Below are 26093 nucleotides of genomic sequence, written 5' to 3'. Positions count from 1 at the left end.
TACTTTTTAGATTGTATATCTAAAAAGAAATATGTACTATACCAGGTGTGGTTACGCACCTGTAGTCCCAGTACTTGGAAAATTGTGACAGGATCACAGGTTTAAGTCTCAGCAATTTAGCAAGACTGAGCAGCCTTGCAAAACCTTGATTTTTTTTTCTCTTGGTACTGGAGATTGGGTTGGAGTTACAGCTCAGTGGCAGAGTGCTTGCTTAGTATGCCTGACTCCTTGTGTTGAATCTACACAACTGTATGTATGAGGGGGAAAAAATCTTTCAAACCATGAGGTAGCTTTTCATTTGTTTTATGGTGGCACTGAGAACTGAACCCAGGGGCATTGTAATACTGTTTCCCTAGGTTGCTGAGGATCCTGTTCACCTGTTGAACTTCTTGTCTCCATTTGTCAAGTACTCAGATTATAGGTGTGAGCTATGCCCAGATAGCTTACATCTCCAAAGTGCAGTCTTTTCATCCATATGCATCTACTTAAACCCTGTATACTAAGCCCTCACATATCAGTTTGTAAGCAATGTCAATTTCTCAGAAGCCAATTCAATAGCCGGTTGAATAAACTTATAGACATGATTAGGCTATTTATCAATAAAGCCATCATTACTTCAAAATACATTTAATATACCAAGCCAATAGAACAATACACCTTAGCAACAGTATAGGGTACAGGTCATTTAGCCTTGTAATTGTGGCAGACTGCTTTGCTGTTGCTGTCCAGCACCATCATAGAGTACTGGACTACATACTGCCATTCTGGCACGAGATCAAGACTCAAACAAAGTATGAGCCGGGCGTGGTGGCGCAAGCTTGTAATCCCCACGCATAGGAGGCTGAGACAGGAGGGTAACACAGGTTTGAAGCCAGTCTCAGCTACTGAGTGAGGTGCTCAGCAACCTACTGAGACCCTGTTTCCAAATAAAGCATAAAATAGGTCTGGGAGTATAGCCTGGAGGTAGAAAAGCCCCTGGGTTTCACCCCCAGTACCACAAAAAACCCTCAAAGTATGTTTTCTACAATGTTTATAATAAAGTGCAATGTACAAATATGCACTTATGCTTGCATATCGGGAACTAAACCCAGGAATAACCAACCTACCACTAAGCTAGATCCCCAGCCTTATTTTATTTGCAGTACTGGGGATGCATTCTGCTTCCCAAGCTACACTTCCAGCCCAATTTATTATTTTGAAATAGGGTCTCACTGAGTTGCAAAGGGCTTAAGTAGCTGAGAATGGCTGTGAACCGTGATGTTCCCATTTCAGCCTCCCAAACAGGATTACAAGCATGAGCCACTAAACCTGGCCCCATTTTGTTTTTAATTCTTTTTGTTTTTTCTTAAAATTTTTATTGGTGTATTATATTCATACATCATATTGGGGTTAAAAAACTTGTGTGTACATACATGTACACATCACTGATTTAACCCCTTATTTGTAATTTTGAAAGAGGGTCTAAGTTGAGATTTTTTGAACCTTGGACCCTCCTGTCTCAGCGTTCAAAGTAACGTGACTATAGGTGTGCAACATTGCACATTGCCTTTTCATCTTAAAAGTTGACAAATCCAAATGGATTTAAGTTTAGATATGACTGAGTATAAAGATGAATCAAAATCAAAATCTGCTACCTCTGGTTAACATCTGGTTAACATTTATTAACAACTAATAAATGAAATGAAAAACTTGTCTTCTCTAAAGACAAAAAGAAAGCCGGGCGAGGTGGCACACACTTGTAATCCCAGCATTCAGGAGGCTGAGACAGGAGGATCCCGGTTCGCAGACAGCCTCAGCTACTTAGTGAGGTCCTAGTGAGGTCCTCCGCAAGTTAGTGAGACCCTGTTTCCAAATAAATATAAAATAGGTCTGGGAGTATAGCCCGGAGGTAGAAAGCCCCTGGGTCCCCCCCCCCCCGTACCAACAAAACCAAACAAAAACCAAACAAAACCAAGAAGGTCCCAATGGTATAAAAAAAAATGTCTAAATTTTTTTTGTATATTGTAGTGGGGATTAAATCCAGGAGGCATTCTATCTCCCAGCTATATCCCCAGCCCCCCCCCCCTTTTTTGGTGGTACTGGGGTTCCTGGAAGCCCTTCTACCTCTGGGCTACACTCCCAGACCTATTTATATATTTTTATTTAAAAACAGGGTCTCCTAAGCCAGCGCGCGCGGCTGGCTTCGAACCTGCGCGATCCTCCTGTCTACGCCTCCCAAGCGCGGGGATTACAAGTGTGCGCCACCACGCCCAGCTCCCCAGCCCTTTTTATTCATTTTGAAACAGGTCTTACCAGGCAAGTCTTGAGCTTTGAAGTGGTGAATCTGTGTCACTATTTTCAACTGAAAGTGGTCTGAAAGGAATTTCTAGAGCCTTCACAATGTGTTTTGGAAGACACCAAGTACCCACTGATTCATCCAACAAGAAGCCATAACTTTATTAATGATAGAAACAGTACAAATTTCAAACCAAGCTTCAGTTACCCTTTTCAAACACCAAAAAAAGTCCTTGCTTTCAGATGGTTACATTGTTAATTCCTATAAAAGAAAAAAACAAAACAGAGATGGTTGGTTATAGGCAAAATGAGAGAAACTACGATCTAAGGCAACTCATACCATGCTTTGGATTGAGGTGTCCTACTTGGCTGATATAATATTAAGCAGAGAACATAGTTATTTCTAACTGGTCAAGACAGAGCGTGCTAAGGAATGAACACTTACCATAATAGCATTTACAATATCATTACTGTTGTTCTTCAGGGCTCGGACTGCTTTTGCTCTTGACACATTTGCTTGTGACATAACCAGCTCTATGTCCTTAACTTCCACACCTGTTTCATCAACCTAAAAGAGGGGGATAAAAAAATAAAACAATAAATTACAGAAGGAAGAATTCAACTACAGGTTCTTTGATTTAGTCTCTGAATCTAGTTCATAGTATACATTAAAAAAAAACTTAGAGGTGTTTTATTACTTGAGACAATAAAAAATCTACAAATACAATGTTACATAGGAATAAAAGTATAAGATTTCCTGGTTTACCTCTTCCTCTTCACTCTCCTCTTGTACTGTTGGAGTCTGTGTGTTTTCTTGAATGTTTGAGACAGCTTCACCTTGAACTTTGAATTTCTCAGCAGCTGCTAACTGTGCTTGCTGAGATAAATCCTCAATCTACAAAACAGACAATAGATGCATGTGAATAGCATAGTTTGCCATAAATAGAAGTCAAAGAATGCATTTTAAAAACACAGTGAGTGCTGGGGATAGAACCAGGCTCTCACACATCTGCTAGCCAAGAGCTCTGACTTCACATATACCTTTTGAAGAATTGTATTCTAAATCCGTTTCAGCTTTTTCTGGGCTTTTTTGTGGTCTGGGGATGGAACCCAGAAGCATTTGACCTCCGAGCTACACCTGCTCTATTTTGTATTCTTTACTTTGAAACAGGGCCTCACCAAGTAGCTAAGGCTGTCTGTGAACCGCGATCCTCCAGTCTCAGCCTCCTGAATGCTGGGATTATAATAAGTGTGCACTACCATGCCCGGCTGGGCTTTGTTTTTACTACATTTTTTATGTGATCCTCCTGTCTCAGCCCCCCAAATGCTGGGATTACAAGCACACACCACCATGCCTGGCTTTGGTCTTTCTACATAAAGGTGTAAATATGACTTTTTTTTTTTGGTGTGACACTGGAGACTGAGCCCAGGGACATTCTCCCTTAAGGTGTGTGTCAGTTCTATTTTTTATTTGGAAACAGTGTTTGAGCTGGGGATGATGGTGTATGCCTGTAATCCCAGCATCTGGGAGGTGGAGACAGGAGGACTGCAGTTCACAGATAGCCTCAGCTACTCAGTGAGGTGCTCTGCAATTCAGTCAGACCCTGTTTCAAAATAATAGGGCTGGCAGTGTTGCTCAGAGGTAGAATGTACCTGGGTTCCATCCCCAGTCCCGGAAAAAAAAATTTTTTTTTAAAAGGTAATTTACTATACTGTTCTAACTGCTTTTTCTCACTTAGACTATAACTGTTAAACATAGTATAGGTCTAGGTTCCCAACTCAGGATAATTATATCCCCCAGGGCACATTTGGCAATGCTTACAGTTCTTTTTTTGGGTGCTGAGGCTGTAACCCATGGGCATTCTTCCCAAGTTACACTCCAGGTCCTCTTTCTTTCTTTCTTTCTTTCTTTCTTTCTTTCTTTCTTTCTTTCTTTCTTTCTTTCTTTCTTTTTCTTGTGGTACTGGGGATGGAACTCAGGGGCTGTCTACCTCTAGACCTATTTTATATTTTATTTGGATACAGGGTCTCACTAAGTTGCTGGGAGCCTAAGTAGCTGAGGCTGGCTTCAAACCTGTGTGATCCTCCTGTCTCAGCCTCCCAAGCGCGGGGATTATAAGCGTGCACCACCATACCCAGCTCAGTCCTATTTCCTTTTTTTTTTTTTTTTGCAATACCAGGGATAGAACCCAGGGGGCACTGTATCTCTGAGCTATACCCCAAGCCCTATTTTTTAGTCTTTTTATTAAATTTTCAGTACTGGGAAAGGAACCCAGGGATATTTATTCTACCTCCAAGCTATATTCCAAGCCTCATTTTTTAGTCTTTTTTTTTTTAATTTTTGAAACAGGGCCTGTGTTTTGAAGAGCTGAGGCTGTCCACAAACCCGTGATCTCTGCCTCCTGAATGCTGGGATTACAGGGGTGTACCACCATGCCTGGCTCTTATTCCTTTTTTTTTCATTTTGAAACAGGGTTTTGCTATATTGCTGAGGCTGGCCTCGAATCTGGTATCTTCCTGTCAACCAGTCTCCGAAGTACTAGAATTATAAGCATGCACGCGTCACCACACCTAGTCAGAGATCTTCTCTTTTAGAGATCCTTTTCTTTTGTCATCACACTGTATGTAAAGTTGCTAAAAATCTACTCTATACGACAGCCCATCTATAACAAAGAATATCTGACCAAAAATGTCAGTGGTGCTCTTCTAGAGCATATCCTCCAAAACTTTACTTACCTTGGCTTCCCCAAACACTATGTAAGTATCTGAAGCTGGGCTCTTGTAGACATCTGGTTTTGTGATGACAAACAGGATATTCTTAGATTTCCGGATAGTGACTCTAGTGACCCCTGTAACCTGCCGAAGACCCAGTTTTGACATGGCCTAAAAAATAGAAAAAAAATCCAGGCTTTCAACTTTATTTTTATTTTTGCAGTACAGGGAATGGGAGCCAGGGGCATTCTACCTCTGAGCTACACCCCCAGCCCTAATTTTTTTCTTTACTTTGAAAAAGGGTCCCAATGAATTGTAAAGAACCTAACTAAGCAGCTGAGGCTATCCGCAAACCCAGATCTTCCTGTCTCAGCCTCCTATATCCTGAGATTACAAGTGTGCACCACCATGCCCAATTTCAGGCTTTCAACTTTAGAAACAGTTTCAGAAAGTGAGAGCTGGGCGTGGTGGCACACGTTTGTAATCCCTGGGCAGACAGGAGGATCGCACTGGTCTGAAGCCAGCCTCACTGGCCTAAGAGACCCTGTTTCCATATAAAAAATATAAAATAGGTCTGGGAGTGTAGCCCGGAGGTAGAAAAGCTAGGTTCCCAGGAATCCCAGTACCACCACCACCACCCCCCCCACACACAGAGTGAGGAACAGTTTCATTGGTTATTCACATTGATAATTGGTTTTAAGGATTCCAGATTCTCTGCCACAAAAATTTGTTACTAAACAGTACTTCAGCTGGGCGTGGTGGCGCACGCTTGTAATCCCAGCATTCGGGAGGCTGAGACCTGGATGATCCCAGTTCGCAGACAGCCTCAGCTACTTAGTGAGGCCCTCTGCAACTCAGTGAGACCCGGTTTCAAAATAAAGAATAAAAAATAGGGCAGGGGGTGTAGCTCAGAGGTCAAATGCCCCTGGGTTCCATCCCCAGACCTGCAAAACAAAACAAAACAAAAAACAAAACAGTACTTTACCAATATCGAGAGTTTCCCTATAGTTCTCCTCTAAAATGACATCAGAACTTTTGGCTTCACCATTTTTGTGGGACCAGAGATTGAACTCAGAGGCACTCTACCTCAAGCTCACCCTCAGACCTACTTTACAAATATTTTTCTGCAGCACTGGGGATGGAACCCAGGGGCATTCTACCTCCAAGCTCCATCCCCAGCCCTACTTTTTATTTTGAAACAGGGTCTCACTAAGTTGCAGAGGGTCTAAGTAGCTGAGGCTGTCTGCAAACCGCATCCTATCTCAGCCTCCCAAGTAATCCCACTGGGATTACAAGCATGCACTACCATGCCGGCTACTTTTTAATTATTTTGAAAAAGGGTCTCATTAAGCTGTGGAGGGCCCAAGTGGCCAAAGCTGCTGTGAACTTGTGATCCTCCTGTCTTGGCTTCCCAAGAACTGGGATTACAAGTGTGTGCCGCCGCCACGCCCAGCTAAACTGGGTCTTACTAAATTGCTGAGGCTGGCCTTGAATTGTGATCCTACCCTCTTAACCTCCCAAGTACTAGGATTACAGGCCTGACACCCCACCTGCTAACTCTTGTTTGCAACTCAACAACTTACCTTTCGTGCCTTCTTTTCACTCCTACTTTGTTTTGCTTTACTGACTGGTTCTTCATCGATTTCAGCTGCTGCTGCCAGCTAAAAAAATAAAATGGCTCTAAGTTAAAAGGAACCTAAACTATGGATATCATAATCTCCATGTGGTTTCTCCTTTATTAAGATTTGTAGTTCCAAACACAAAGGTCATCTCTGATCAACTCTAGTTCTCTAGTGCTTTTTTGGCCCAAGTACTTACACTAGTTAAAATACTCACCTGGGCTTGTTGTGTGGCTGTTTGGGTGGAATCTTGTTCCTCAAGCTCTGGTACTGATTCATCACTGTCAGATTCTGTTCCGGACCCTACAATGACAAAAAACAATACTTACTTTTGTATAGATTTTAAGGAGGTGCCTCACCATAGCTGGCCTGGATTAGAGGTCACTGCTTTCTTCATGCTAGGCCTTACAAAGTGTGTAACAACTAGATGGTGTGAAGTCAGTTTGAGAGTCTCCAACTTAGTCAAAAGCTAGTGAGTACAATTATTAAAGACTCATAATCGGAAATCAGGGATAGTCTTGGCACAGACAAACACCAAGCATCCATGGAACTTCAAATTTTTACCTCACAGCGCACCCATACCAGAAAGGTTCTGGCAAAAGTATCTCCAGACATTCTTAAGTGAATAAAGAATGCAATCACATTGTGGTGGCAGAGAAGGCACAAGCGCTTCCCTCTCATCTTGTGATGCTTAGTGCCAACAGTCACCGTCTCTACTAGATATTGTCCTGTGACTTCCCCATTTCTCCCAAACGTAATTCACATCTTGAAAGGCCAAGCATCAATAAAGACCATCGAGATAAAAAGCATGGTATTTGCACCATTCTCAGGCTAGGAAAAACAGGCCTCTACATTTTTAAGGGAATCCCTGGGCAACTGGTCATTACTAAGTCTAAAAGAAAAAAATACAAACAGCTCCAGATTCCCCAATATTTTAGCAAATCCCAGGCCCAGGGACAAGGTTAGTGATGTGGTAAGGACTTAGAGCAAATTAAAGGACTGGGAGGTCTTGGTTTCCAACATCAGATTAGTAAAAAGGATGGCAAATTCTGGGTTCAGACTGAACCATTTTAGAAAAGACACAAAGTAGTATCTGAGGTGATAAAAACCAAGATTTAGTTATGTATTCCTTCAGCTTTTGTATTAAAAAACTATCATTCTATGTACTACATCCAAAGTCAAGCAGATATGCGGCGCATCCTGGGGTTAGTATTGGTGGGCAGCCCCCAAGAGGGGTGTGGGCAACACACCATGCACACGGCAAACCAAGGCAAATACCCTTGTTGTTCTTCAGAACAGGCTGCTTGCCAGGGGGGGTTGGGGCAGGGATCACGGCAGATCTGGGGGTGGGCATGTCGACGAGGACGGACTGGAAAGGCACTCCCCCAGAGACTGGTTCCGGGGGAATCAGAGGCGGCAGCTCATCCTCATCAGCGGGGGCTGGGGATTTACAGGGTGATTCCAGCACCAGCCCAGGTGAGGACGGCAGAAACTGCTGTTTAGGAAGCAGAGGGGGAACTGCAGAGGGAGCAAGAGGCAGGGAAACTGGTGGAGTGGGAGCTGGAAAGACAGATGCTGATCCAGCTTTAGGGAGGACCTTCTCAGAGGCAACTGCTGTTGGAGGTGTCTCAGACTCTGTAGAAGCAGTGGAGAAACCCTTTGGAGAATGAAAAGTATCTTTGCTTTTTGCAGGAGAAATAGGGAGGGGCTTTGTAGTCTTTGAAGAATCTTTCAGAATGGGGACTGTCAATAGAGGGGCTGGATCCATTGTAGAAAGGGGTCCTTTAGTATCATTCTTAGCTGAGGAATCTGAGCACTTAGGTGGTGAAATAGCAGAATTCTTCTTGGTCCCAGGACCTTTCTGAGCGGGGACCATGATGACTGGTACACTTTCTGGAGCCGGAGTAGTAACTACTTCTTTGAGAGTCATGGGGTCTTTCCTTTCTGGGAACCCTTCAGATGTCTGAGTGGCAATGGCTCCCATGGTACATGTGACTGATAATGGGGAAGTAGGAGAGCCTTTCAGAGAAGGAGATGACATAGCTGGGGGCATAGGAGCCCCTTTAGGTGCTGGAGGAGTAATGGCTGGGAGAATAGCTGTCTCTTTAGGAGATGGAGGCTTTTTATGTGAAGGAAGAGTCACAGCTGCAGGAGTGAGAGTGCCTTTGGAGGATGGGATCGCTGGTGCCTCTTTAGGAGCAGGAGGAGTAATGATGGGAGTACTGGGAGTTCCTCTGGAAGATGGAGTTGCTGAGGCCTCTTTAGGGGCTGTAGGTGCTGAACCCTTTTTAGTGGATGGGACTGCTGGGGCCTCTTTGGGGGAGGTAGAAGCCACAGCCTGGACAGTGGGGGTTTCTTTGGGAGCTGCAGTTTCTGAGGCCTTTCTGTGAGAGGGAGGGGTCACAATTGGTGGAATGAGGGCCTCTTTGGGGGCTACGGTTGCTATAGCCTTTTTGGGAGAGGGAAGAGTGTCAGCTGGGGGGTTGGGGGCCCCTTTGGGAGAGGTGGTTGCTAGGGAGGCTTTAGGGGAGATAGGAGTCATGTTTGGGGCTCCTTTAGGAGACGAGATTGCTGGGATCTCTTTGGGAGCTGTAGTTAGAACCTTTTTGGGAGAGAGAGGAGCCACAGCTGGGGGAGTGGGGGCCCCTTTGGGGGATTGGCTTGCTGAGGGCTTTTTGGGAGAGGTAGGAGTCACAGCTAGGGGAGTTGGGGCTCCTTTGGGGAATGGGGTTGCTTGGGCCTCTTTGGAGACTGCAGTTGTTAGAGCTTTCTTGGGAGATCGGGCCTTTTTGGGAGAGGTAGGAGCCACAGCTGGGGCACTAGGGATCCCTTTAGGGGAGGGGGGTGACTGGGACTCTTTTAGAGATACAGTTGCTGGGGTTTCTTTGGTGGCTGCAGTTGTTGGAGCTTTTTTGGGAGAGGGAGAAATCTCAGCTGGGGAAACGAGAGCCCCCTTGAGGGATGGGGTGGCTGGGACCTCTTTGGAGACTGCAATTGTTGGAACCTTTTTGGGAGAGAGAGGAGTCTGGACTGGGGGAGTGGAGCCCTCTTTGGGGGGTGGGGTGCCTAGGGACTTTTTAGTAGAGGGAGGAGTTTCAGTTGGGAGAGTGGGAGCTCCTTTGGGAGATGGGGTTGCTGGAGCCTTTTTGGGAGAGGGCAGAGTCTCGGCCGGGAGAGTGATAGCCCCCTTGGTGGATGGGGTGGCTGCAGTTGCTGGAATCTTTTTGGGAGAGGGAGGAGTCTCACTAGAGGGAGTGGTGCCCCCCTTGGGAGATGAGGTTCCTGGGGCCTTTTTAAGGGAGGGAGGAGTTTCAGTTGGGGGAGTAGCCCCTTTCTGGGAGGAGGATGATGGGGCCTTTTTGGGAGAAGGAAGAGTCTCACCTGGTGGACTGGGGCCCCCTTTAGGGGGTGGGGTTGCTGGGGCCTTTTTGGAAGAGGAAGGAGTCTCAGCTAGGGTAGTGGGGGTCCCTTTGGGACATGGGTTTGCTGAGGCCTCTTCAGGGGTTGCAGTTGCTGGAGCCTTTTTGGGAGAGGCAGTAGTCCTGGCTGGGGGAGTGGAGCCCTCTTTGGGGGATGGGGTTGCTGGTGACTTTTTGAGAGAGGAAGGAGTTTCAGCTGGGGTTGTTACAGTTCCCTTAGGGAATGGGGTCTCTTTGGGTACTGCAGTTGCTGGTGCCTTTGTCTGACAGGGAGGAGTCTCAGCTGGGGTAGTGGGGGCCCCCTTGGGAGAGGCAGTTGCTGGGGCCTCTTTGGGGGTTGCAGCTGCTGTAGCTTTTTTGGTAGGGGGAGGAGTCTTGGCTGGGGGTGTGGGGCCCCCTTTAGGGGATGGGGTTGCTGGGACTTTTTTGAGAGAGGAAAGAGTTTCGGCTGGAATAGTAGGGGCCCCTTTGGGAGATGATGGGGCTGCTGAAGTTTGTTTGGGGGTTGTGGCTGCTGGAGCCTTTTTGTGAGAGGAAGGAGTCTCAGATGGAGCCCTTTTGGAGGATGGAGTTGCTGGAGACTGTTTAGTAGGAGTTTCCACTGGGACAGCGGGGGCCCCTTTGGGAGATGAGGTTGCCGGGGCCTTTTTGGGAGAGGAAGGAGTCTCAGCTGGAGCAGCGGGGGCCCCTTTGGGAGATGGGGCTGCTGAGGTTTCTTTGGGGGCTGCAGCTGCTGGAGCCTTTTTGTGGGAGGAAGGAGTCTCAGTTGGGGCCCCTTTGGGGGATGGAGTTGCTGGAGACTCTTTAGTAGATGTAGGAGTCTCAACTGGGACAGTGGGGCCCCCTTTAGGAGATGGGGTTGCCGGGACCTTTTTGGGAGAGGAAGTAGTCTCAGATGGAGCAGTGGGGGCCCCTTTGGGAGATGGGGCTGCTGAAGCCTTTTTGTGGGAGGAAGGAGTCTCAGTTGGGGCCCCTTTGGGGGATGGAGTTGCTGGAGACTCTTTAGTAGATGTAGGAGTCTCAACTGGGACAGTGGGGCCCCCTTTAGGAGATGGAGCTGCTGAAGTTTGTTTGGGGGCTGCAGCTGCTGGAGCCTTTTTGTGGGAGGAAGGAGTCTCAGATGGAGCCCCTTTGGGGGATGGAGTTGCTGGAGACTCTTTAGTAGATGTAGGAGTTTCAACTGGGACAGTGGGGGCCCCTTTAGGGGATGAGGTTGCCGGGACCTTTTGGGGAGAGGAAGGAGTCTCAGCTGGAGCAGTGGGGGCCCCTTTGGGAGACCGGGTTGCTGAGGTTTCTTTGGGGGTTGCAGCTGCTGGAGTCTTTTTGTGAGAGGAAGGAGTCTCAACTGGGGCAGTGGGGGCCCCTTTGGGAGATGGGATTGCTGGGCCCTTCTGGGGGGAGGTAGGAGCCACAGCTGAGGCAGTTGGAATACCTTTGGAGGCTGGGGTTACTGGGGCCTTTTTGGGAGAGGGTGGAGTCTCAGCTGGGGGAGTAGGGGCCCCTTTGGAGGGTGGGGTTACTGGAGCCTTTTTAGGAGAAGATGGGCACTCAGCTGGTAGACTGGGGGTCCCTTTGGGGGATGGGATTGCTGGCGCCTCTCTGGGCTCTAGAATTCTTGGGGCACCTTTTGGGGAGGTAGGAATCTTTGCTGGTGCAGCAGAAGTCCCTTTGGGGGTTGAAGATGCTGGGGCCTTTTTGGGAGAGGGGGGAGTCTCATTATGGGAGATGGGGACCCTTGTGGGGGATGAGGTTGCTAGGGCTTCTTTGGGGGCCAGAGTTACTTGTGGGTTTTTAGGAGAAGGAAGACCCAAGGCTGGACCTTTGGATGATGGAACTGTGGAGGTCTCTTTCCTGGCAACAGTTGTAGGGGCCTCTGTGGGGGATGGAACAGTGGGAGAATACTTCTTGTTTAATGAGTCTTTAGAGCACTGAAAAGAAAGACTGGCCTCTGGAATAAAGGAAGCTTCAACTGGAGAAACAGATGAGACATTTCCAGCAGGAGCAACAAGGACAGGAGAACCATTCTTGATCAGAGGTCTTTTAGTCTGAGGAGACATATCAGTCCCTAAAGGAGATGGGGAGTCAGCTACAAAAGTCAGAGTTTCTTTGGAAGCTGCAGCAACAGAAGCAACAGAATCCTGATGTGAGCACATTTCATGAGAGGAAGCCAAGGGTATCAATGCTGAGGTATGAAAAATATTATCAACTTTATCTGCACCTGAAGGGGAAATCCCAGCTGAGGGAAGAGTGGGAAGGGGCAAAGAGCTGGGAATTTCAGAGGCCAGTGCCAATGTTGCTGTAGAAAGAGAAAGGTTCTGGGTAGATAGAGTCATAGCAGGAGCCACAGGGCAACTCTCAGAGACTGCAGGAACCAAAGGTAAAGTAGGGAGAGAGAAAGTATCCTTTTCAGCTGGGTAGTTTTTAGGAGCTAAAATAACAGGTCCTTCTAGAAGAGGGATGGCAGTAGCTGTATTAGTGGAAGTAACTTTGGCAGTTGTAGGATTCACACTCACAGGACCAGCACTTTCCAATGGAGATGGAGCCACTGTTGGAGCAGTGATAGAACTTTTTTTGAGAGGAAGACTAGCAGAGTCAGGGCATGCATAAGGATCTGTCTTGACCACAGAGGCTGGGGAATTAATACCCAGAGAAGAGGGGGCATCACTGGCTGACTGAGCTACCACTAGAGGATCTACAAGGTTTTTCTTTGCTAGAGTGGCTTCAGGAGATGCTCTCTCCAAAGAGGATATACTTTGGGAAGAGGGGGAACTTTTAGTGGGTGCCAGGGCCAAAGGTAACAGAGTAGGGTCTTGCCTGATAGGAAGTCCTGCCTGTGCTGGAGAATCAGAGGCTCCTACGTTTACCAATGCTGAGGTGGGGAGATTTTTTAGGTCTGCAGGGGCTGGCAGAGGAGGGACTGGTATCCCTAGAGTAGGTGATGTTTGAAGAGGAAGCTTGCTAGCCACAGGTGCCAAAATCATGGCAGTAGGGCAAGTTGGTTCTTTACTATTTATGGGACCTGATGAAAGTGAAGGAGATGCACAAGTAGATACCTCAAAGATACTAGGTGATGCAGAAATTGTAGAGGGGTTGGTCATCAGAAGTGGGGGGGTTCCAACAGAAGACACCGGAGTTTCCCTCAAGTCTGTTCCTGGAGAGCCAGAAATCTGGGTCCCTGAAGACTGATGAGTGATATTAGGAGAGTCTTTGAGAATGAGAGGGGCTCTAGGAGATATCGAAGAAGTTGCAGCTACGTTTGGGGAGTCAGAAGGGTAGGAGGTTATGCTAGTAATGGTAGCAGGGCCTTTGTTAACAGATAGAGCTCCCACAGGAAGAGCAACACCAGCAGCCAGCTCATTTCTAGAAGAAAGGGGAGGAATCACAGATCTCTGATATGGGTAAGAGGGTCCCATGGAAGAATGATCTACAGAAATGGTGTTCACTGTGGAATCTGATAGAGTAGTAGGACCTGTTTGACTTAAAGGATGGATAGGAGAACCCAAAGAACTTTGATGTAAAGGCACAAGATGAGAGGTCAGAGAAGTAGGAAAAACTGGGGAGATACTGGGAGTCACAGTCTTTTGAGAAAAGGTCACTTCAGGAATAGACTCTGTTGAAAGAGATAAGGCAGCAGGTGAACTAACAGGCTCTTTTAGGCTGAGGCTTAATGGGTTTTGTGAGATTAGAGCTGAAGAAATAGGGATGCCTTTGTCTTGAGAAGTAATGGTGGGGGGAGTGACAGGTGGTGCCTGAGGACAGGTTACTCCAGATTGAACAGAGGCCACAGGGGTTATGAGGTGGGAAGGAATAGCACTGATTATACCTGGGGCAGTACTTTTTAGATTAGGGACTACCTGAGAGGGAACTTGAATAGAAGAGGTCTTTGGTTCGGAGGGAGCAATGGGAGCTGTGAGAGATGTTACTGATGCTGACTCAGTCACGGTAACTGACAGAGGTGAGGCAGGAGCATTAGGTGGAAAAGCAGAACTCTTATGAACTGAGTGGGGAGCCAATGCAACCAAAGCCAAGGGAGCTGAAGGGGAATGGGCACCTTTCAAACTCGGCCCTATCATGGGAGAGGCCAGAGCTAAAGCAGCTGGGGAGATGGGAGGTCCTATTACGTGTGGCAGGAAAGTTGGGGTATCAAGGGCCGTTTCCAAAGGTATGGTTGTTCCAGAGGATGACTGGGTAAAAGGAACCTCAAAAGGGGTTGAAGTAACAATAGGGGGAGAAGGGAATGGGGAAGGCTGTTTAACAATCCCTGGAGGGCATTGTTGGGGGGCCAAGGAGCAAGGAGGAGATAGGGTAGGTGGAGGCTGCCCTAAGGCAGCAGTGACAGTCAAGGCTGAAGACATAGGAAGCACAGCTGGAGGAGAAAAGCAAAAACAGAAATAAAGAAGGGGGGAGAAAAAAAGGTGAGTTATGCAGCCCAACCTGGTACAACATGCCTCACAGGGAACAATGGAGTTTTAAATCTGAGAATGAAGGTTATCACACAGGATTAGGCAAAAGTGATAAGCAATACCAACTTTCCCCAAACACATTTCAATGGGAAAAAGAGACATTCTTCTCTTCCCCCCAAAATGTGAAGTTCTACCCAAATAAATCAACTATTTCAGGATGGGGAAACAATCTAAGAGCTGCCTATCTCTAAATGGGGAGCACAGGTTCAGGAGTGAGATGAAAAAGCTTTCTACCTTCTCCCAGTTGTGCCCTTACCTTCCCTCCTGAAATGGGACCCCATTCCCAAGTCTTTTTACAGCCAAAAGAATTACCACTTGAAGAGCCGTATTACCCTATCCAAATATTGTGATAACTGAAAGATATATTGGAAACTGGAATAAGAAAGGTAGTGAGCAGTGATAATTATGAGAAATCAGAGATGAACAAGAATAGGTTTGTAAAATATTCTGAGAGCTGGGCGTGGTGACACACACTTCCGAAACTTAAAAAAAAAAAGGGGGGGGGGCTCTGAAAACCAAAGAGCATTCAGAGGTAGAACGCCCCTGGGTTTAATCCCCAGCACTGCAAACCAAACCAAACCACCACAAAAAAGTCAAACAAACAAACTCAGGCTTCCAATTAGGCCAGGAAAAATATGACTGTTATAAGCATTTACTACTAAATCATTAGACTCAGTTTACTTATTCAGCACAACCAGAAAAACAAAAACCCAATCACAGATAGACTGGGCTCCATTTTCTAAGCTCTTCAGACACTAATCCAAGATGATTCACATCTTCAGGGAGAAAGCTTAAATACAAGGGCAAGGATTATATTATTTAACTCTAACCCGATTCATTAAACCAGACTGTGGTTCTGTTTTGGAAATAGAATGAAAATATAATGAATCCCAAACACTTTAATCTGGATAAGGATTTCATTGTCAAAATAGACCAATACTTGGCACTATGATAAAACTAAATTTCTGAATGAGGGATAATAATGCCACATATTCAGGAGATAACAAATGCTCAATGCCTAGAAAGAAGTGTTAAAAAAAGTTCAGGCGGGCGTGGTGGAGCACACTTTTAATTTCAACATTTGGGAATTTGGGAGGGTGAGACAGGAGGATCACGGTTCAGAGACAGCCTCAGCTACTTAGGCTCTTTGCAACTCAGTGAGAACCTGTCTCAAAATAAAGAATAATAAAGATAGGGCTGGGGGTGTAGCTCAGAGGCAGAATGCCCCTAGGTTCAATCCCCAGTACCACAAAAACAAAAATATCTCCCACAAAATCCAAATTCTACAGCCAGCATGGTGGGGCATGCTTGTAATCCCAGCAGTTGGGAGGCTGAGACAGGAGGATCACGGTTTGTGGACAGCCTCAGCTTCTACTTAGTTGAGGCCCTTTGCAATTCAGCGAGACTGTTTTCAAATAGAATAAAAAAATGGGGCTGGCTGAGAGTATAGTTCAGAGATAGACTGTCCCTGGGTTCCACCCCCAATACTGCAAAGAATAAATAGGACCGACTATTTATGGTGGCCCAACCAGTTTTTCCTGAAGAATTGGTAGGCCAAAGTCTTATGATTACAGTGCAAATGCTCTCAACATAGTAACCAGAATTTAAAACATTAAATATGAGCCAGGCTTGGCATCATACACTTGTAATCCCAGTACACGAAAGGCTGAGACAGGAGGATTGCAGGTTTGAAGCCAGCCTCAGCAATTTAGAGATCCCATTTCCAAATAAGAAATAAAATTGGGTTGGGGTATAACTTGAGGTGAAATGCCTCTGGGTTCAATCCCCAGTAAAAAAAGAACAAAACAAAACAAACAAAACCTCCAAAACAAATCAACACAGAATGTTTTTTCTTCACTAGATTTCAAAACTAGACTAGGTCCAAACTTGCTATGACACCATAAACAATTTTCAGATTACCTTTTTTGGTTGTTGCAGTACTGGGGATGTAACCCAGGGGCATTCTACCTCTGAACCACATGCCCAGACCTATTTTTTTATTCTTTATTTCTGAAACAAGGCCTAATCTGCAGAAGGCCTAAGTAGCTGAAGCTGCCAACGAACGGAGATCCTCCTGTCTCAGCCTCCAAAATGCTGGGATTACAAGGGTGTGCCAGCACGCCCATCTCTCTAGATTTTTATTCATTCTTTTGAAATAAGGTACAAGTTGGAAAGGGCCCAAGTAGCTGAGGCTGGCTGAGAATCTGTGATCCTCTTGCCTCAGCCTCCCAAGTACTGGGATTAAAGTATACACCACACCAGGTTTAATAAGACCATTCATTTATTTTTTGCAGCACTGGGATGGAACCCAGAAGCATTCTACCTCCGAGCTAAAACCCCAGACCTATTTTTTATTCTTTACTTTGAAATAGGGTCTCATTGAGTTGCAAAAAGGCCTCAGTAAGTAGCTGAGGCTGTCCATGAACTGAACCACGATCCTTCTGTCTAGGCCCCCCAAATGCTGGGATTACAAGTGTGCAACACCACGCCTCACTTAATAAGACTAGTTAATGGTTACAGACAAAATCTTGAGGCTTTATCACCGGTACTCCCAATAGTATACACTTTTTCAGCCTCCCTAATGCTGGGATTACAAGTGGGCGCCACCATGCCCGGGTTTATTATAAACTTTTTATTCAACCTCAGACTAATATTAACACCACAGTCTAAAGATTGCTTCAGAAGTAAATACTATTAGCTTGGAGCCAGATTATTCTAAACTGATTTGAATTTCAGCCATCACATTTGTAAATTAAGTTGTTGAACATGAAATGTGGTGTATGCCTGTAATCCCAGTACTTGGAAAGCTGAGACAGGAGAATCCCAGTTCATGTAACAGCCTCAGCTACTTAGGTCCTCTGCAACTTAATGAGACCCTGTTTCAAAATAAAGAATAAAGCTGGAAGCCGAGAGTGGTGGCACATGCTTGTAATCCCCGCGCTTGTGAGGCAGAGATAGGAGGATCCTGCAGGTTCGAAGCCAGCCTCTCTGGTGTGAGACCCTGTTTCCAAATAAAAATATAAAATAGGTCTGGGAGTGTAGCCTGGAGGTAGAAGGGTTTCCAGGAACCCCAGTAACCCCCCCCCCCCCACTGGGCACTGTGGCTTACGCTTGTAATCCCAGTATTTGGCAGGCTAGGACAGAAGGATCGCAGTTTGCAGCCAGCCTCAGCAATTCAGTGAGCCCCTTTTTCCAAATAAAGAATAAAAAATAGGGCTGGGAGGTATAGCTTGGGAAGGCAGAGTGCCAGTGGGTTCAACCCCCCCTACTACAAAACAACAACAAACTCTAAAAATCATTAGTCTCAGACTATAGGTTCTTTAGAGACCAATCCTTTATCATCCCTCTCAAGTTTCTTGTAGCTCAAGAATTTCATATAGCCCATTTCCCAACTCAGAGGCCCTCCCCTTCCTAGCAGCTGTACTAATCCCTGCAGCTGTGAAAACCTGACAGGTGGGGAGGAAGCACTTTAATGTTTTCCACTATAAACAACTCTAAATGGACACAAATTGCCCTCAAGCTACAGGTGGAATGTATTAAAAACTCAAATTTAAGCTGGGCGTGGTGGCGCATGCTTGTAATCCCAGCATTTGAGAGGCTGAGACCGGAGGATCCTAGTTCAGATCCTAGTGAGGCCCCTCGCAACAGACCCAGTTTCAAAATAAAGAATAAAAAATTAGGGCAGGGGGTATAGCTCGGAGGTCAAATGCCTCTGGGTTCTATCTCTAGACCTGCTAAAAACAAACAAAAAACAAACCAACAAAACCCTCAAATTTATTGCCGGGCATGGTGGCGCACACTTGTAACCCCAGCATTTGGGACACCAAGACAGGAGGATTGAGGTCTGGGAACAGCTTGAGCTATTTGGTGAAGCCCTTTGCAACTCAGGAAGACTGTTTCAAAATAAAGAATAATAAATAGGCCTGGGGGGGGGGGGTTTGAGAGACGTGTATATCGGAGGTAGAATGCCCCTAAGCTCCATCCTCAGCACTGCAAAAAACTCTTAACACCCTCAAATTTACTATTACAAAAAAGAGGTTATAACTTTAAGATTCTCTTCACTTACTTCTGCACAACTGACTCAGCAAGGCTACCATTTTACATTTTTCTAACTTCCCTCAAGTTTTTGACAGAGATATTTTTATTTATTTTTTTGGTGGTACTGGGGTTCCTGGAAGCCCTTCTACCTCCGGGCTACACTCCCAGACTTATTTTTTATATTTTTATTTGGAAACAGGGTCTCCTAAGCCAGCGCGCATGGCTGGGTTCGAACCTGCGCGACTGACAGAGGTATTTTTAAACCAGAATTCAAAACTTCACACTAGACTCTGCAACCATAATTTCAATGTTGATTAAAGGAAAGATTTATTTCTGGCGTGGGTTCCAAACAATGGTCAGGCACTATTCCAACACAAGAGAAATCACGTCAATCCCTGAAATAAGGCAACCGATCTAAAGCTCTGGGGCTCCTAGGACACATTTACCACCAGCACGTATCTCATCCAGGCATGTGATGAGGGCACAATGCCAAGTTCTGCTAACTAAAACCTTGATGCAACTTGCTGGCTGGAACTTCACAAAAGCTCAGGTCTCCTTGGCCTGCTGATGTGTCATCCAGATCCAATAGGTAAGAATCACTGGGCCCCTTCCCTGCTCAAATTTCCTATGTGAAATGGCAGTTCTGCAGCTGAGCTTCTTCAGAGACAGTAGGCATAACTCACAACGCAGGCTAGGGAACTCTTAATGCTCACAAATTTTCAGATATTATTTTTATTCTAACTCCCATAAAGAAGTTCCTGCAGGATAGCAGTTCACTTTGTGGCTTCTCCTTCCTGCTAAGGTTACAACCCCATCCTTTTTGATAGGAACTATAAAAGGCAGAAGTGTATTTTGTCACTTTACCCACCAAATGGCCTTAGAACCAACCTTAGTTAACAGGGGGGGGGGGGGGCTACAGGAACCTACCTGTCTCAGCCTGGGGCTGTGGCAACTCCTGCTCTGTAGCAGGGACGGTTTCTGTGGCTTCACCGGGCATTTCTGAAGGAAGGGAATAAAAAGGAGGCCTGAATTGACTGGGACACATTCACCTGTACAACTGAGTCTACTCTTTAATAACTGCGGAGAGCTGTTAAGAACACCAACCACATCATTAAAGTGCATGAGTGCAACCCTCCCCCAAAGCAGCTGGGGATAATTGAAAATTATAATGTGATCCTCAGATCTCCATCGAGCGAATCCATCTTCTTTGATCCTGCCTCTTCCAAAGCCCAGCAATGAGCACTACGTACTCAACTCAAAGGAGAGGATCCGGGTCTGGCTCCTGACCAAGGAAGACCTCACCGGCCACCTTGAGCCCCCTCCCCTCCTTACACTCACTGCCTGGGCCGGGGCCCCAGAACTCTGAGGAACTGGGAGGGTGCCTGGACTCCCCAACACCCCCGTGACGACAAGGACGGAGCTGGGGTCCTAAGGCTGTGACCCCTTAACCTCCGTCAGGATTCCAGTGAAGCCACTCGACAGACGCACTCAGCCTCTGCCCCCACGACCGCAATGGCTCCCAGGTTCTTCTGTCCGGGCTCGGCGGCGGGTCCGCGAGGCCCTTACGCGCCTGCTTTGGCCAGGACACCAACCGCAGACCCAGCTCGTCCCGAGACTCAGGGACGAGTAGAAGCCCTGCGGCTCCAAAGAGCCTCCAACTTTTCTTAATTCCAGATCCTCGGGGCGGCTCAGCCCGCAAGAAAGGAGGATGGCTGCGGATAGAGCGGCGGCGCACGCAGCACTTACCGAGCGGAGAACGCAGGACCAAGATGGCGGCAGAAAGAGAGCGAGCGAGAGCGTGACCCGCGTCAGGGAAGAAGGAAGCCGGGCGCCGGGGGCGGGGCCACGGTCACGATGCGCTTCCGGGTCAGGGGCCGGGGCGGCGCTTCCTGCGCCCAGTGACCCCAGCCCCGCCGGGCAGCCAGGTCTAAATAAGGGTAAGAATGCCGAGCCGCTCGCGCCGCAGGCCGCAGCCCCTGAGCTCGGCCGCCGCGGGGACCCGGAGCGGCCCGCTCCGCCCACCGCGTCTGCGGGCTCCCTGGCTCCGGAGCGCGGCGGCGTCAGCGTTCCCCCGACTCCCCTTCTCCAATGCAGGGAAAGGAGACATTTATTAGTAACGAAGAACGTCACAGAAATTGTGTTCACACCCCTGGAAAGTAGAAGGGACTCAGGTTAAAGTCAATCCTCTTATTTATTCATTGCAGACACATTTTACCTCCAAGCTACACCCCCAGCCCTATTTTTATTCTTTATTTTGAAATAGGGTCTCATTGAGTTGCAAAGGGCCTAAGTAGCTGAGGCTGGCCATGAAACCGGATCCTCCAGTCTCAGCTTACCGTCTGGGGATTACAAGCCTGCGCCACCACGCCCAGCTTGGCATTCTACTTTATGCATTCTATTTTGGGTATCCGTTCTAGGGGTCCAGAACCTTCCCACATTAAGAACCCCTTTGATTTGCAGTATTGAATATTGAACCCACAGACAGTCTACATCCGAGCTACACCCCTAGCCCTTTAAAAATTTATTTTTATTTTTATTTTTTTTGCGGGTGGGGATGGAACTCAGGGGTATTCGACCACCGAGTTACACCCCCTGCCCTATTATTTTTTCATTATTATTATTAATTATTATTATTTGGTGGTATTGGGGATGCAACCCAAGGGCTTTCTACCTACGGGCTACACTCCCAGCCCTATATTATATTTTATTTGTAAACAGGGTCTCTTAAACCAGCTGAGGCTGGCTTTAAACCTGCGCGATCCTCCTGTCTTAGCCTCCCAAGCGCGGGGAGTACAAGCATGCGCCACCACACCCGGCTTTTTCTTTATTCTGAGACAGGGCCTCACTAAGTAGCTGGGGCTGTCTGCAAACCACGATCCTCCAGTCTCAGCCTCCCAAACGCTGGGATTACAAGTGCGCGCCACCACGCCCGGCTTAAAATTCTTTATTCTGAAACAGGTTCTCACTAAGCGCCACCATGCCAGGCTTCCTTTTTTTTTTTTTTTTTTTTTTTGAATGGAGGTATTGAACTCAGGATCACCCTACCCTCTGAACTACACTCAGACCTTTTTTCCTTTTCCTTTTCTTTCTTTTTTTGTGGTACTGGGGTTCCTGGAAACCCTTCTACCTCTGGGCTACACTCCCAGACCTATTTTATACTTTTTTATTTGGAAACAGGGTCTCTTGAGCCAGAGAGAGACTGACTTTGAACCAGCGTGATCCTCCTGTCTCCGCCTTTTTTTTTCAAATAGGGTCTCGCTAAATTGCGCGTCAGGTTGGCCTCAAATTTGCGAGATCTTTATCAAAATGACATGAGGTTTCATATTAGTATGTTTCTGTACCCTTCAAGAACCAAACATTTATTCTTTTCTTTTTTTTTTTTTTTGTGGTACTGGGGACTGAACTCAGGGGCAATTTATTTTGCCTACTATTTTGGGCATTCTGCTTTTGTGTGTTGTGTTAAGGGTTGAACTCAGAGGCATCCAATTTTTTACTCTATATTTTGAAACAGAGTCTCACTGAGTTGCAGAGGGCCTCACTAAGTAGCTGAGGCTGTCCAGTGAACCGGGATCCTCCTGTCTCCGCCTCCCAAATGCTGGAATTACAAGTGTGAGCCATCATGCCTGGCTTATACTCTTGTTTTAATTGACCTATTGTTTTTAGTATCTCAAGACTGAATAATCCATAGTACAAAGAAATTCAAGTAATGAGGAATTTAATAAAATAGCCTTTAATATTTTTCTTAAAAAGTAGAGAAAAAATATACAAAGTATTTCAGTGTGTTGACTGCATTAAAATGTGTTTTATACAAACTAAAAGATAAAACATAGTGTGACTATAAAAGAAAGACCATTAATGGGACTACAAAGGAAAGGATATTTTCATAAAATCAATATACCAGCCTGACAGGTTGCTTCTCAATGTTTCTTAGAAGATAGACTATAAACTGGAATAATTACTTTGTTCAGATTGGTTGGCAAGAAAAATCTGACACTTTAGAATACATCACATAAAACAAAATATGAAGGAAATAAAAATGTTTACAATATAAGTACTTAGGTAAGTACAAAATCCAAGTATTTTGACAATTACAAGTTTTATATTGGTGAAGTTGGTTATTTTTTCTGAACTGTTTCTTTTTTTTGGTGGTACTGGGGTGTCTGGAAGCCCTTCTCCCTCCAGGCTACATTCCCAGACCTATTTTATACTTTTATTTGGAAACAGGGTCTCTTAAAGCCAGCGCGGCTGGCTTCGAACCTGCGTGATCCTTCTGTCTCTGCCTCCCAAGTGCAGGGATTACAAGCGTGCACCACCACGCCCGGCGTGAACTGTTTCTTTATGATAGAATAATCCAATTGTTCTGAAGGAAAAAGGAGCTACAATTACAATAGTTGCATGAAACACCCTATTAGATAGCCCAAATATTGTTCATCTAATAACTATCTTTTAGATTAAAGTTGTGATCGGTTTAGATGCCCAGTTTAAAACAACTTTAAAAAGATGGGTAGTGAGATGTGGTCTAACCAATGAAATATCAGTGAACAAAGATAGGAAGTGACTGAATATACATTTCAGATTTAATTAACTTAAGTGTCTGACTTAAGAACAAAGCTATCATTTACTCTAAAATATGGAGACTATATCCAGTAAGCTGAAATGAAAGTCTCAGGCATATTACTGCTCACTTTTATAGGTGGCAGCTGGCAGAACGATGCTTGTTTGTTTTTTGTTATGTTCAGAAAATATGAGAACTGAGTATTTTATCAAACCTTGGAATTAACTTTGTACGATACTAAATTTTACAGTTATCTGCAATTCCCTTATTTCTGCTTTATGTTCCTTTCAGGAATCTTGACAGAGGCCTCCTTGATGGTCTTAAGAAAAAAAAAATTTTTTTTTTTTTTTGGTGGTACTGGGGTTCCTGGAAACCCTTCTACCTCCGGGCTACATTCCCAGAGCCATTTTTATACTTTTAAAATTTGGAAACAGGGTCTCTTAAGCCAGTGTGGCTGGCTTCAAACCTGCGCAATCCTCTTGTCTCCGCTTCCCAAGCTCGGGGATTACAAGCCTGTGCCAACACGCCCGGCTCAGGAAATCTTTACAAAATTATTTCTCAGCCGGGCATGGTGCTGCAAGCTTGTAATCCCAGCATTCGGAAGGCTGAGACAGGAGGATTGTGGTTCATGGACAGCCCCAGCTACTTAATGAGGCCCTTTGCAACTCAGTGAGACCGTGTTTCAAAATAAAGAATAAACCGGGTGTGGTGGTGCATGCTTGTAATCCCCGCTTGGGAGACTGAGACAGGAGGATGGGGCAGGTTTGAAGCCAGCCTCAGCTGGCTTAAGAGACTCTGTTTCCAAATAAAAAATATAAAATAGGTCTGGGAGTGTAGCCTGGAGGTAAAAGGCCCCTGGGTTCCATCCCCAGTACCACAAAAAACAAAAAACAAACAAACAAACAAAAAAATAGAGCTGGGGTGTAGCTTGGAGTTAGAATGCTCCTGGGTTCCATCCCAGTACCACAAAAACAAACAAACAAACAAACCCACAAACAAACAAAAAAAAAACTCTAGAAAAGGAAATTCTGCTTTAAGCATTAAGACACATACATGGTTTTGCCACATGCGTTAAACAGCTCTTGAAGTATTTGATCCTTGCGGAACGAAAAAGATATCCACACTGGTTTAAAGGAAGCTGTTCTCTTCAGAAATCTTTTTGTAAATCTAAAATAGAATAGTAAAGGAAAACAAAACCCATTTATTTTTACATTTTGATTGCTTAATGCTTCCATTAAATTCACTTCATGCATAACGATTTGCTTTTACATTTGCTGAAGTCCACATTACAGGCTGAACAAGAATACAAAGGACTTAACAAAGCCAATTGGAAGGGCAACTTCAACAAAGCTTTTCAAGTTCAAAGTCATCATTGTCCATTCAACAAGCACATATTTGAGTATCTACTAGGAGCAGGACATTATCTTAGGCACCACTTAAACCAATATACATTTAATTAACAACCGAGGTGCAGGCTGTGGGTGTAGCTCAGTTGTAGAGTGCTTGTCTGGGTCTTCAGTTTGATTCCCAGCAACACCTCCCTCCACAAAACAGGAGGACTTTGCACTTCTGTAACATTGGAATAGATTTCTAGAGTGACCGTCAGTCTCTTAAGTTCTTTTATTTTCGTCAGGCTTACACACTGTGAGGTCTCTCGGTTTCAAAGCATTCTTTTTCTTCTTCTTTTTGGTGTACTGGGGATGGAACCCTTCTGCCTCTGGGCTACACTCCCAGATCTATTTTATATTTTATTTGGAAACAGGATCTCATAAGCTAGGAACCTGCATGATCCTCCTGTCTCCGCCTCCCAAGCGTGGGGATTACAAGTGTGTGCCACCATGGCCAGCAAAGCATTCTTCTTTTTAAAACTGGTACTGGGGATTAAACTCAGCGGCTACCTCTGAGCTGCACTCTCAGTCTCCTGCCTTAAAATTTTTGTGTGTGTTACTAGGGATTTATTTTCTTGGTGCTGGGGTTTGAACCCAGAGGCATTCCACCTCTGAGCTACATGTACCCCAACCCTATTTTTTTTTTTTTTTTTTGCAGGTCCGGGGATGGAACCTAGAGGCATCTGACCTCCGAGCTACACTCCCTGCCCAATTTTTAATTTTCTTTCTTTCTTTCTTTCTTTCTTTCTTTCTTTCTTTCTTTCTTTCTTTCTTTCTTTCTTTCTTTCGGGTGGTACTGGGGTTCCTGGAAGCCCTTCTACCTCCAGGCTACACTTCCAGACCTATTTTTACATTTTTATTTGGAAACAGGGTCTCCTAAGCCAGCGCACGCGGCTGGCTTCGAACCTGCGCGATCCTCCTGTTTCTGCCTCCCAAGCGCGGGGATTACAAGTGTGTGCCACCACGCCCGCCTTATTCTTTATTTTGAAACAAGGTCTCACTGAGTTGCAGAGGGGCTCACTAAGTAGCTGAGGCTGTCCACGAACCGCGATCCTCCAGTCTCAGCCTCCCAAATGCTGGGATTACAAGCATGCGCCACCACGCCCGGCTACCCCAAACCCATTTTTTATTCTTTATTTTGTTTTGTTTTTGTGATACTGAGGACGGAACCCAGGGGCATTCTACCTCCAAGCTACACGTAACACAGCCCTATTTTTTAGTCTTTATTATTTTTGAAACAAGGTCTCACTGAGTTGTGAAGGGCCTCGCTAAATAGCTGAGGCTGTCCTTGAACCCTGATCCTCTAGTCTCCACCTCCCGAATGCTGGGATTGCGTGTGACACCATGGCCGGCTTTTATTTTTATTTTGAAACAGGGTCTTGCTAGGTTAACAAAAGTCTCACTATTTGTTGAGACTGTCATCAGACCTGCGATCTTCCTGTTTTAGCCTCCTAAGTGCTAAGATTACAATATGTGCCATCATACCTGGCTAAGAAATTTTTTATTTTGAAACAGGATGCTAAGTTGCTAGGGCCTTGAACCTGCAATCCTGCCTCAGTCTCCTAAGTACTAGATTAGAGGCGTGTGCCACTGTGCCTGGCTAAGCATTCTTCATTTAATACTGC

The 26093-nt window shown here is 45.7% G+C and overlaps 1 protein-coding gene across 1 annotated transcript; it reads right to left on the bottom strand.

Annotated features, from left to right (window-relative positions):
* Window positions 1-2426: 2426 nt before the first annotated feature.
* Window positions 2427-19522, bottom strand: NACA (nascent polypeptide associated complex subunit alpha; the record flags this gene model as incomplete). Its single annotated transcript, XM_080705654.1, has 7 exons — window positions 2427-2536; window positions 2720-2842; window positions 3041-3169; window positions 5011-5157; window positions 6570-6647; window positions 6823-6908; window positions 19453-19522. The coding sequence occupies 7 exons, from the start codon at window positions 19520-19522 to the stop codon at window positions 2522-2524; spliced, it is 648 nt and encodes a 215-aa protein (XP_080561780.1). The 3' UTR covers window positions 2427-2521.
* Between the last annotated feature and the right edge of the window lie 6571 nt (window positions 19523-26093).

The sequence above is a fragment of the Muscardinus avellanarius genome (assembly GCF_963383645.1).
Source record: "Muscardinus avellanarius genome assembly, chromosome: 11".
Classification (NCBI taxonomy): Eukaryota; Metazoa; Chordata; class Mammalia; order Rodentia; family Gliridae; genus Muscardinus; species Muscardinus avellanarius.
The sequence above is the reverse complement of the archived record's forward strand: the minus strand, read 5'-3'. Positions and strand labels throughout refer to the sequence as shown.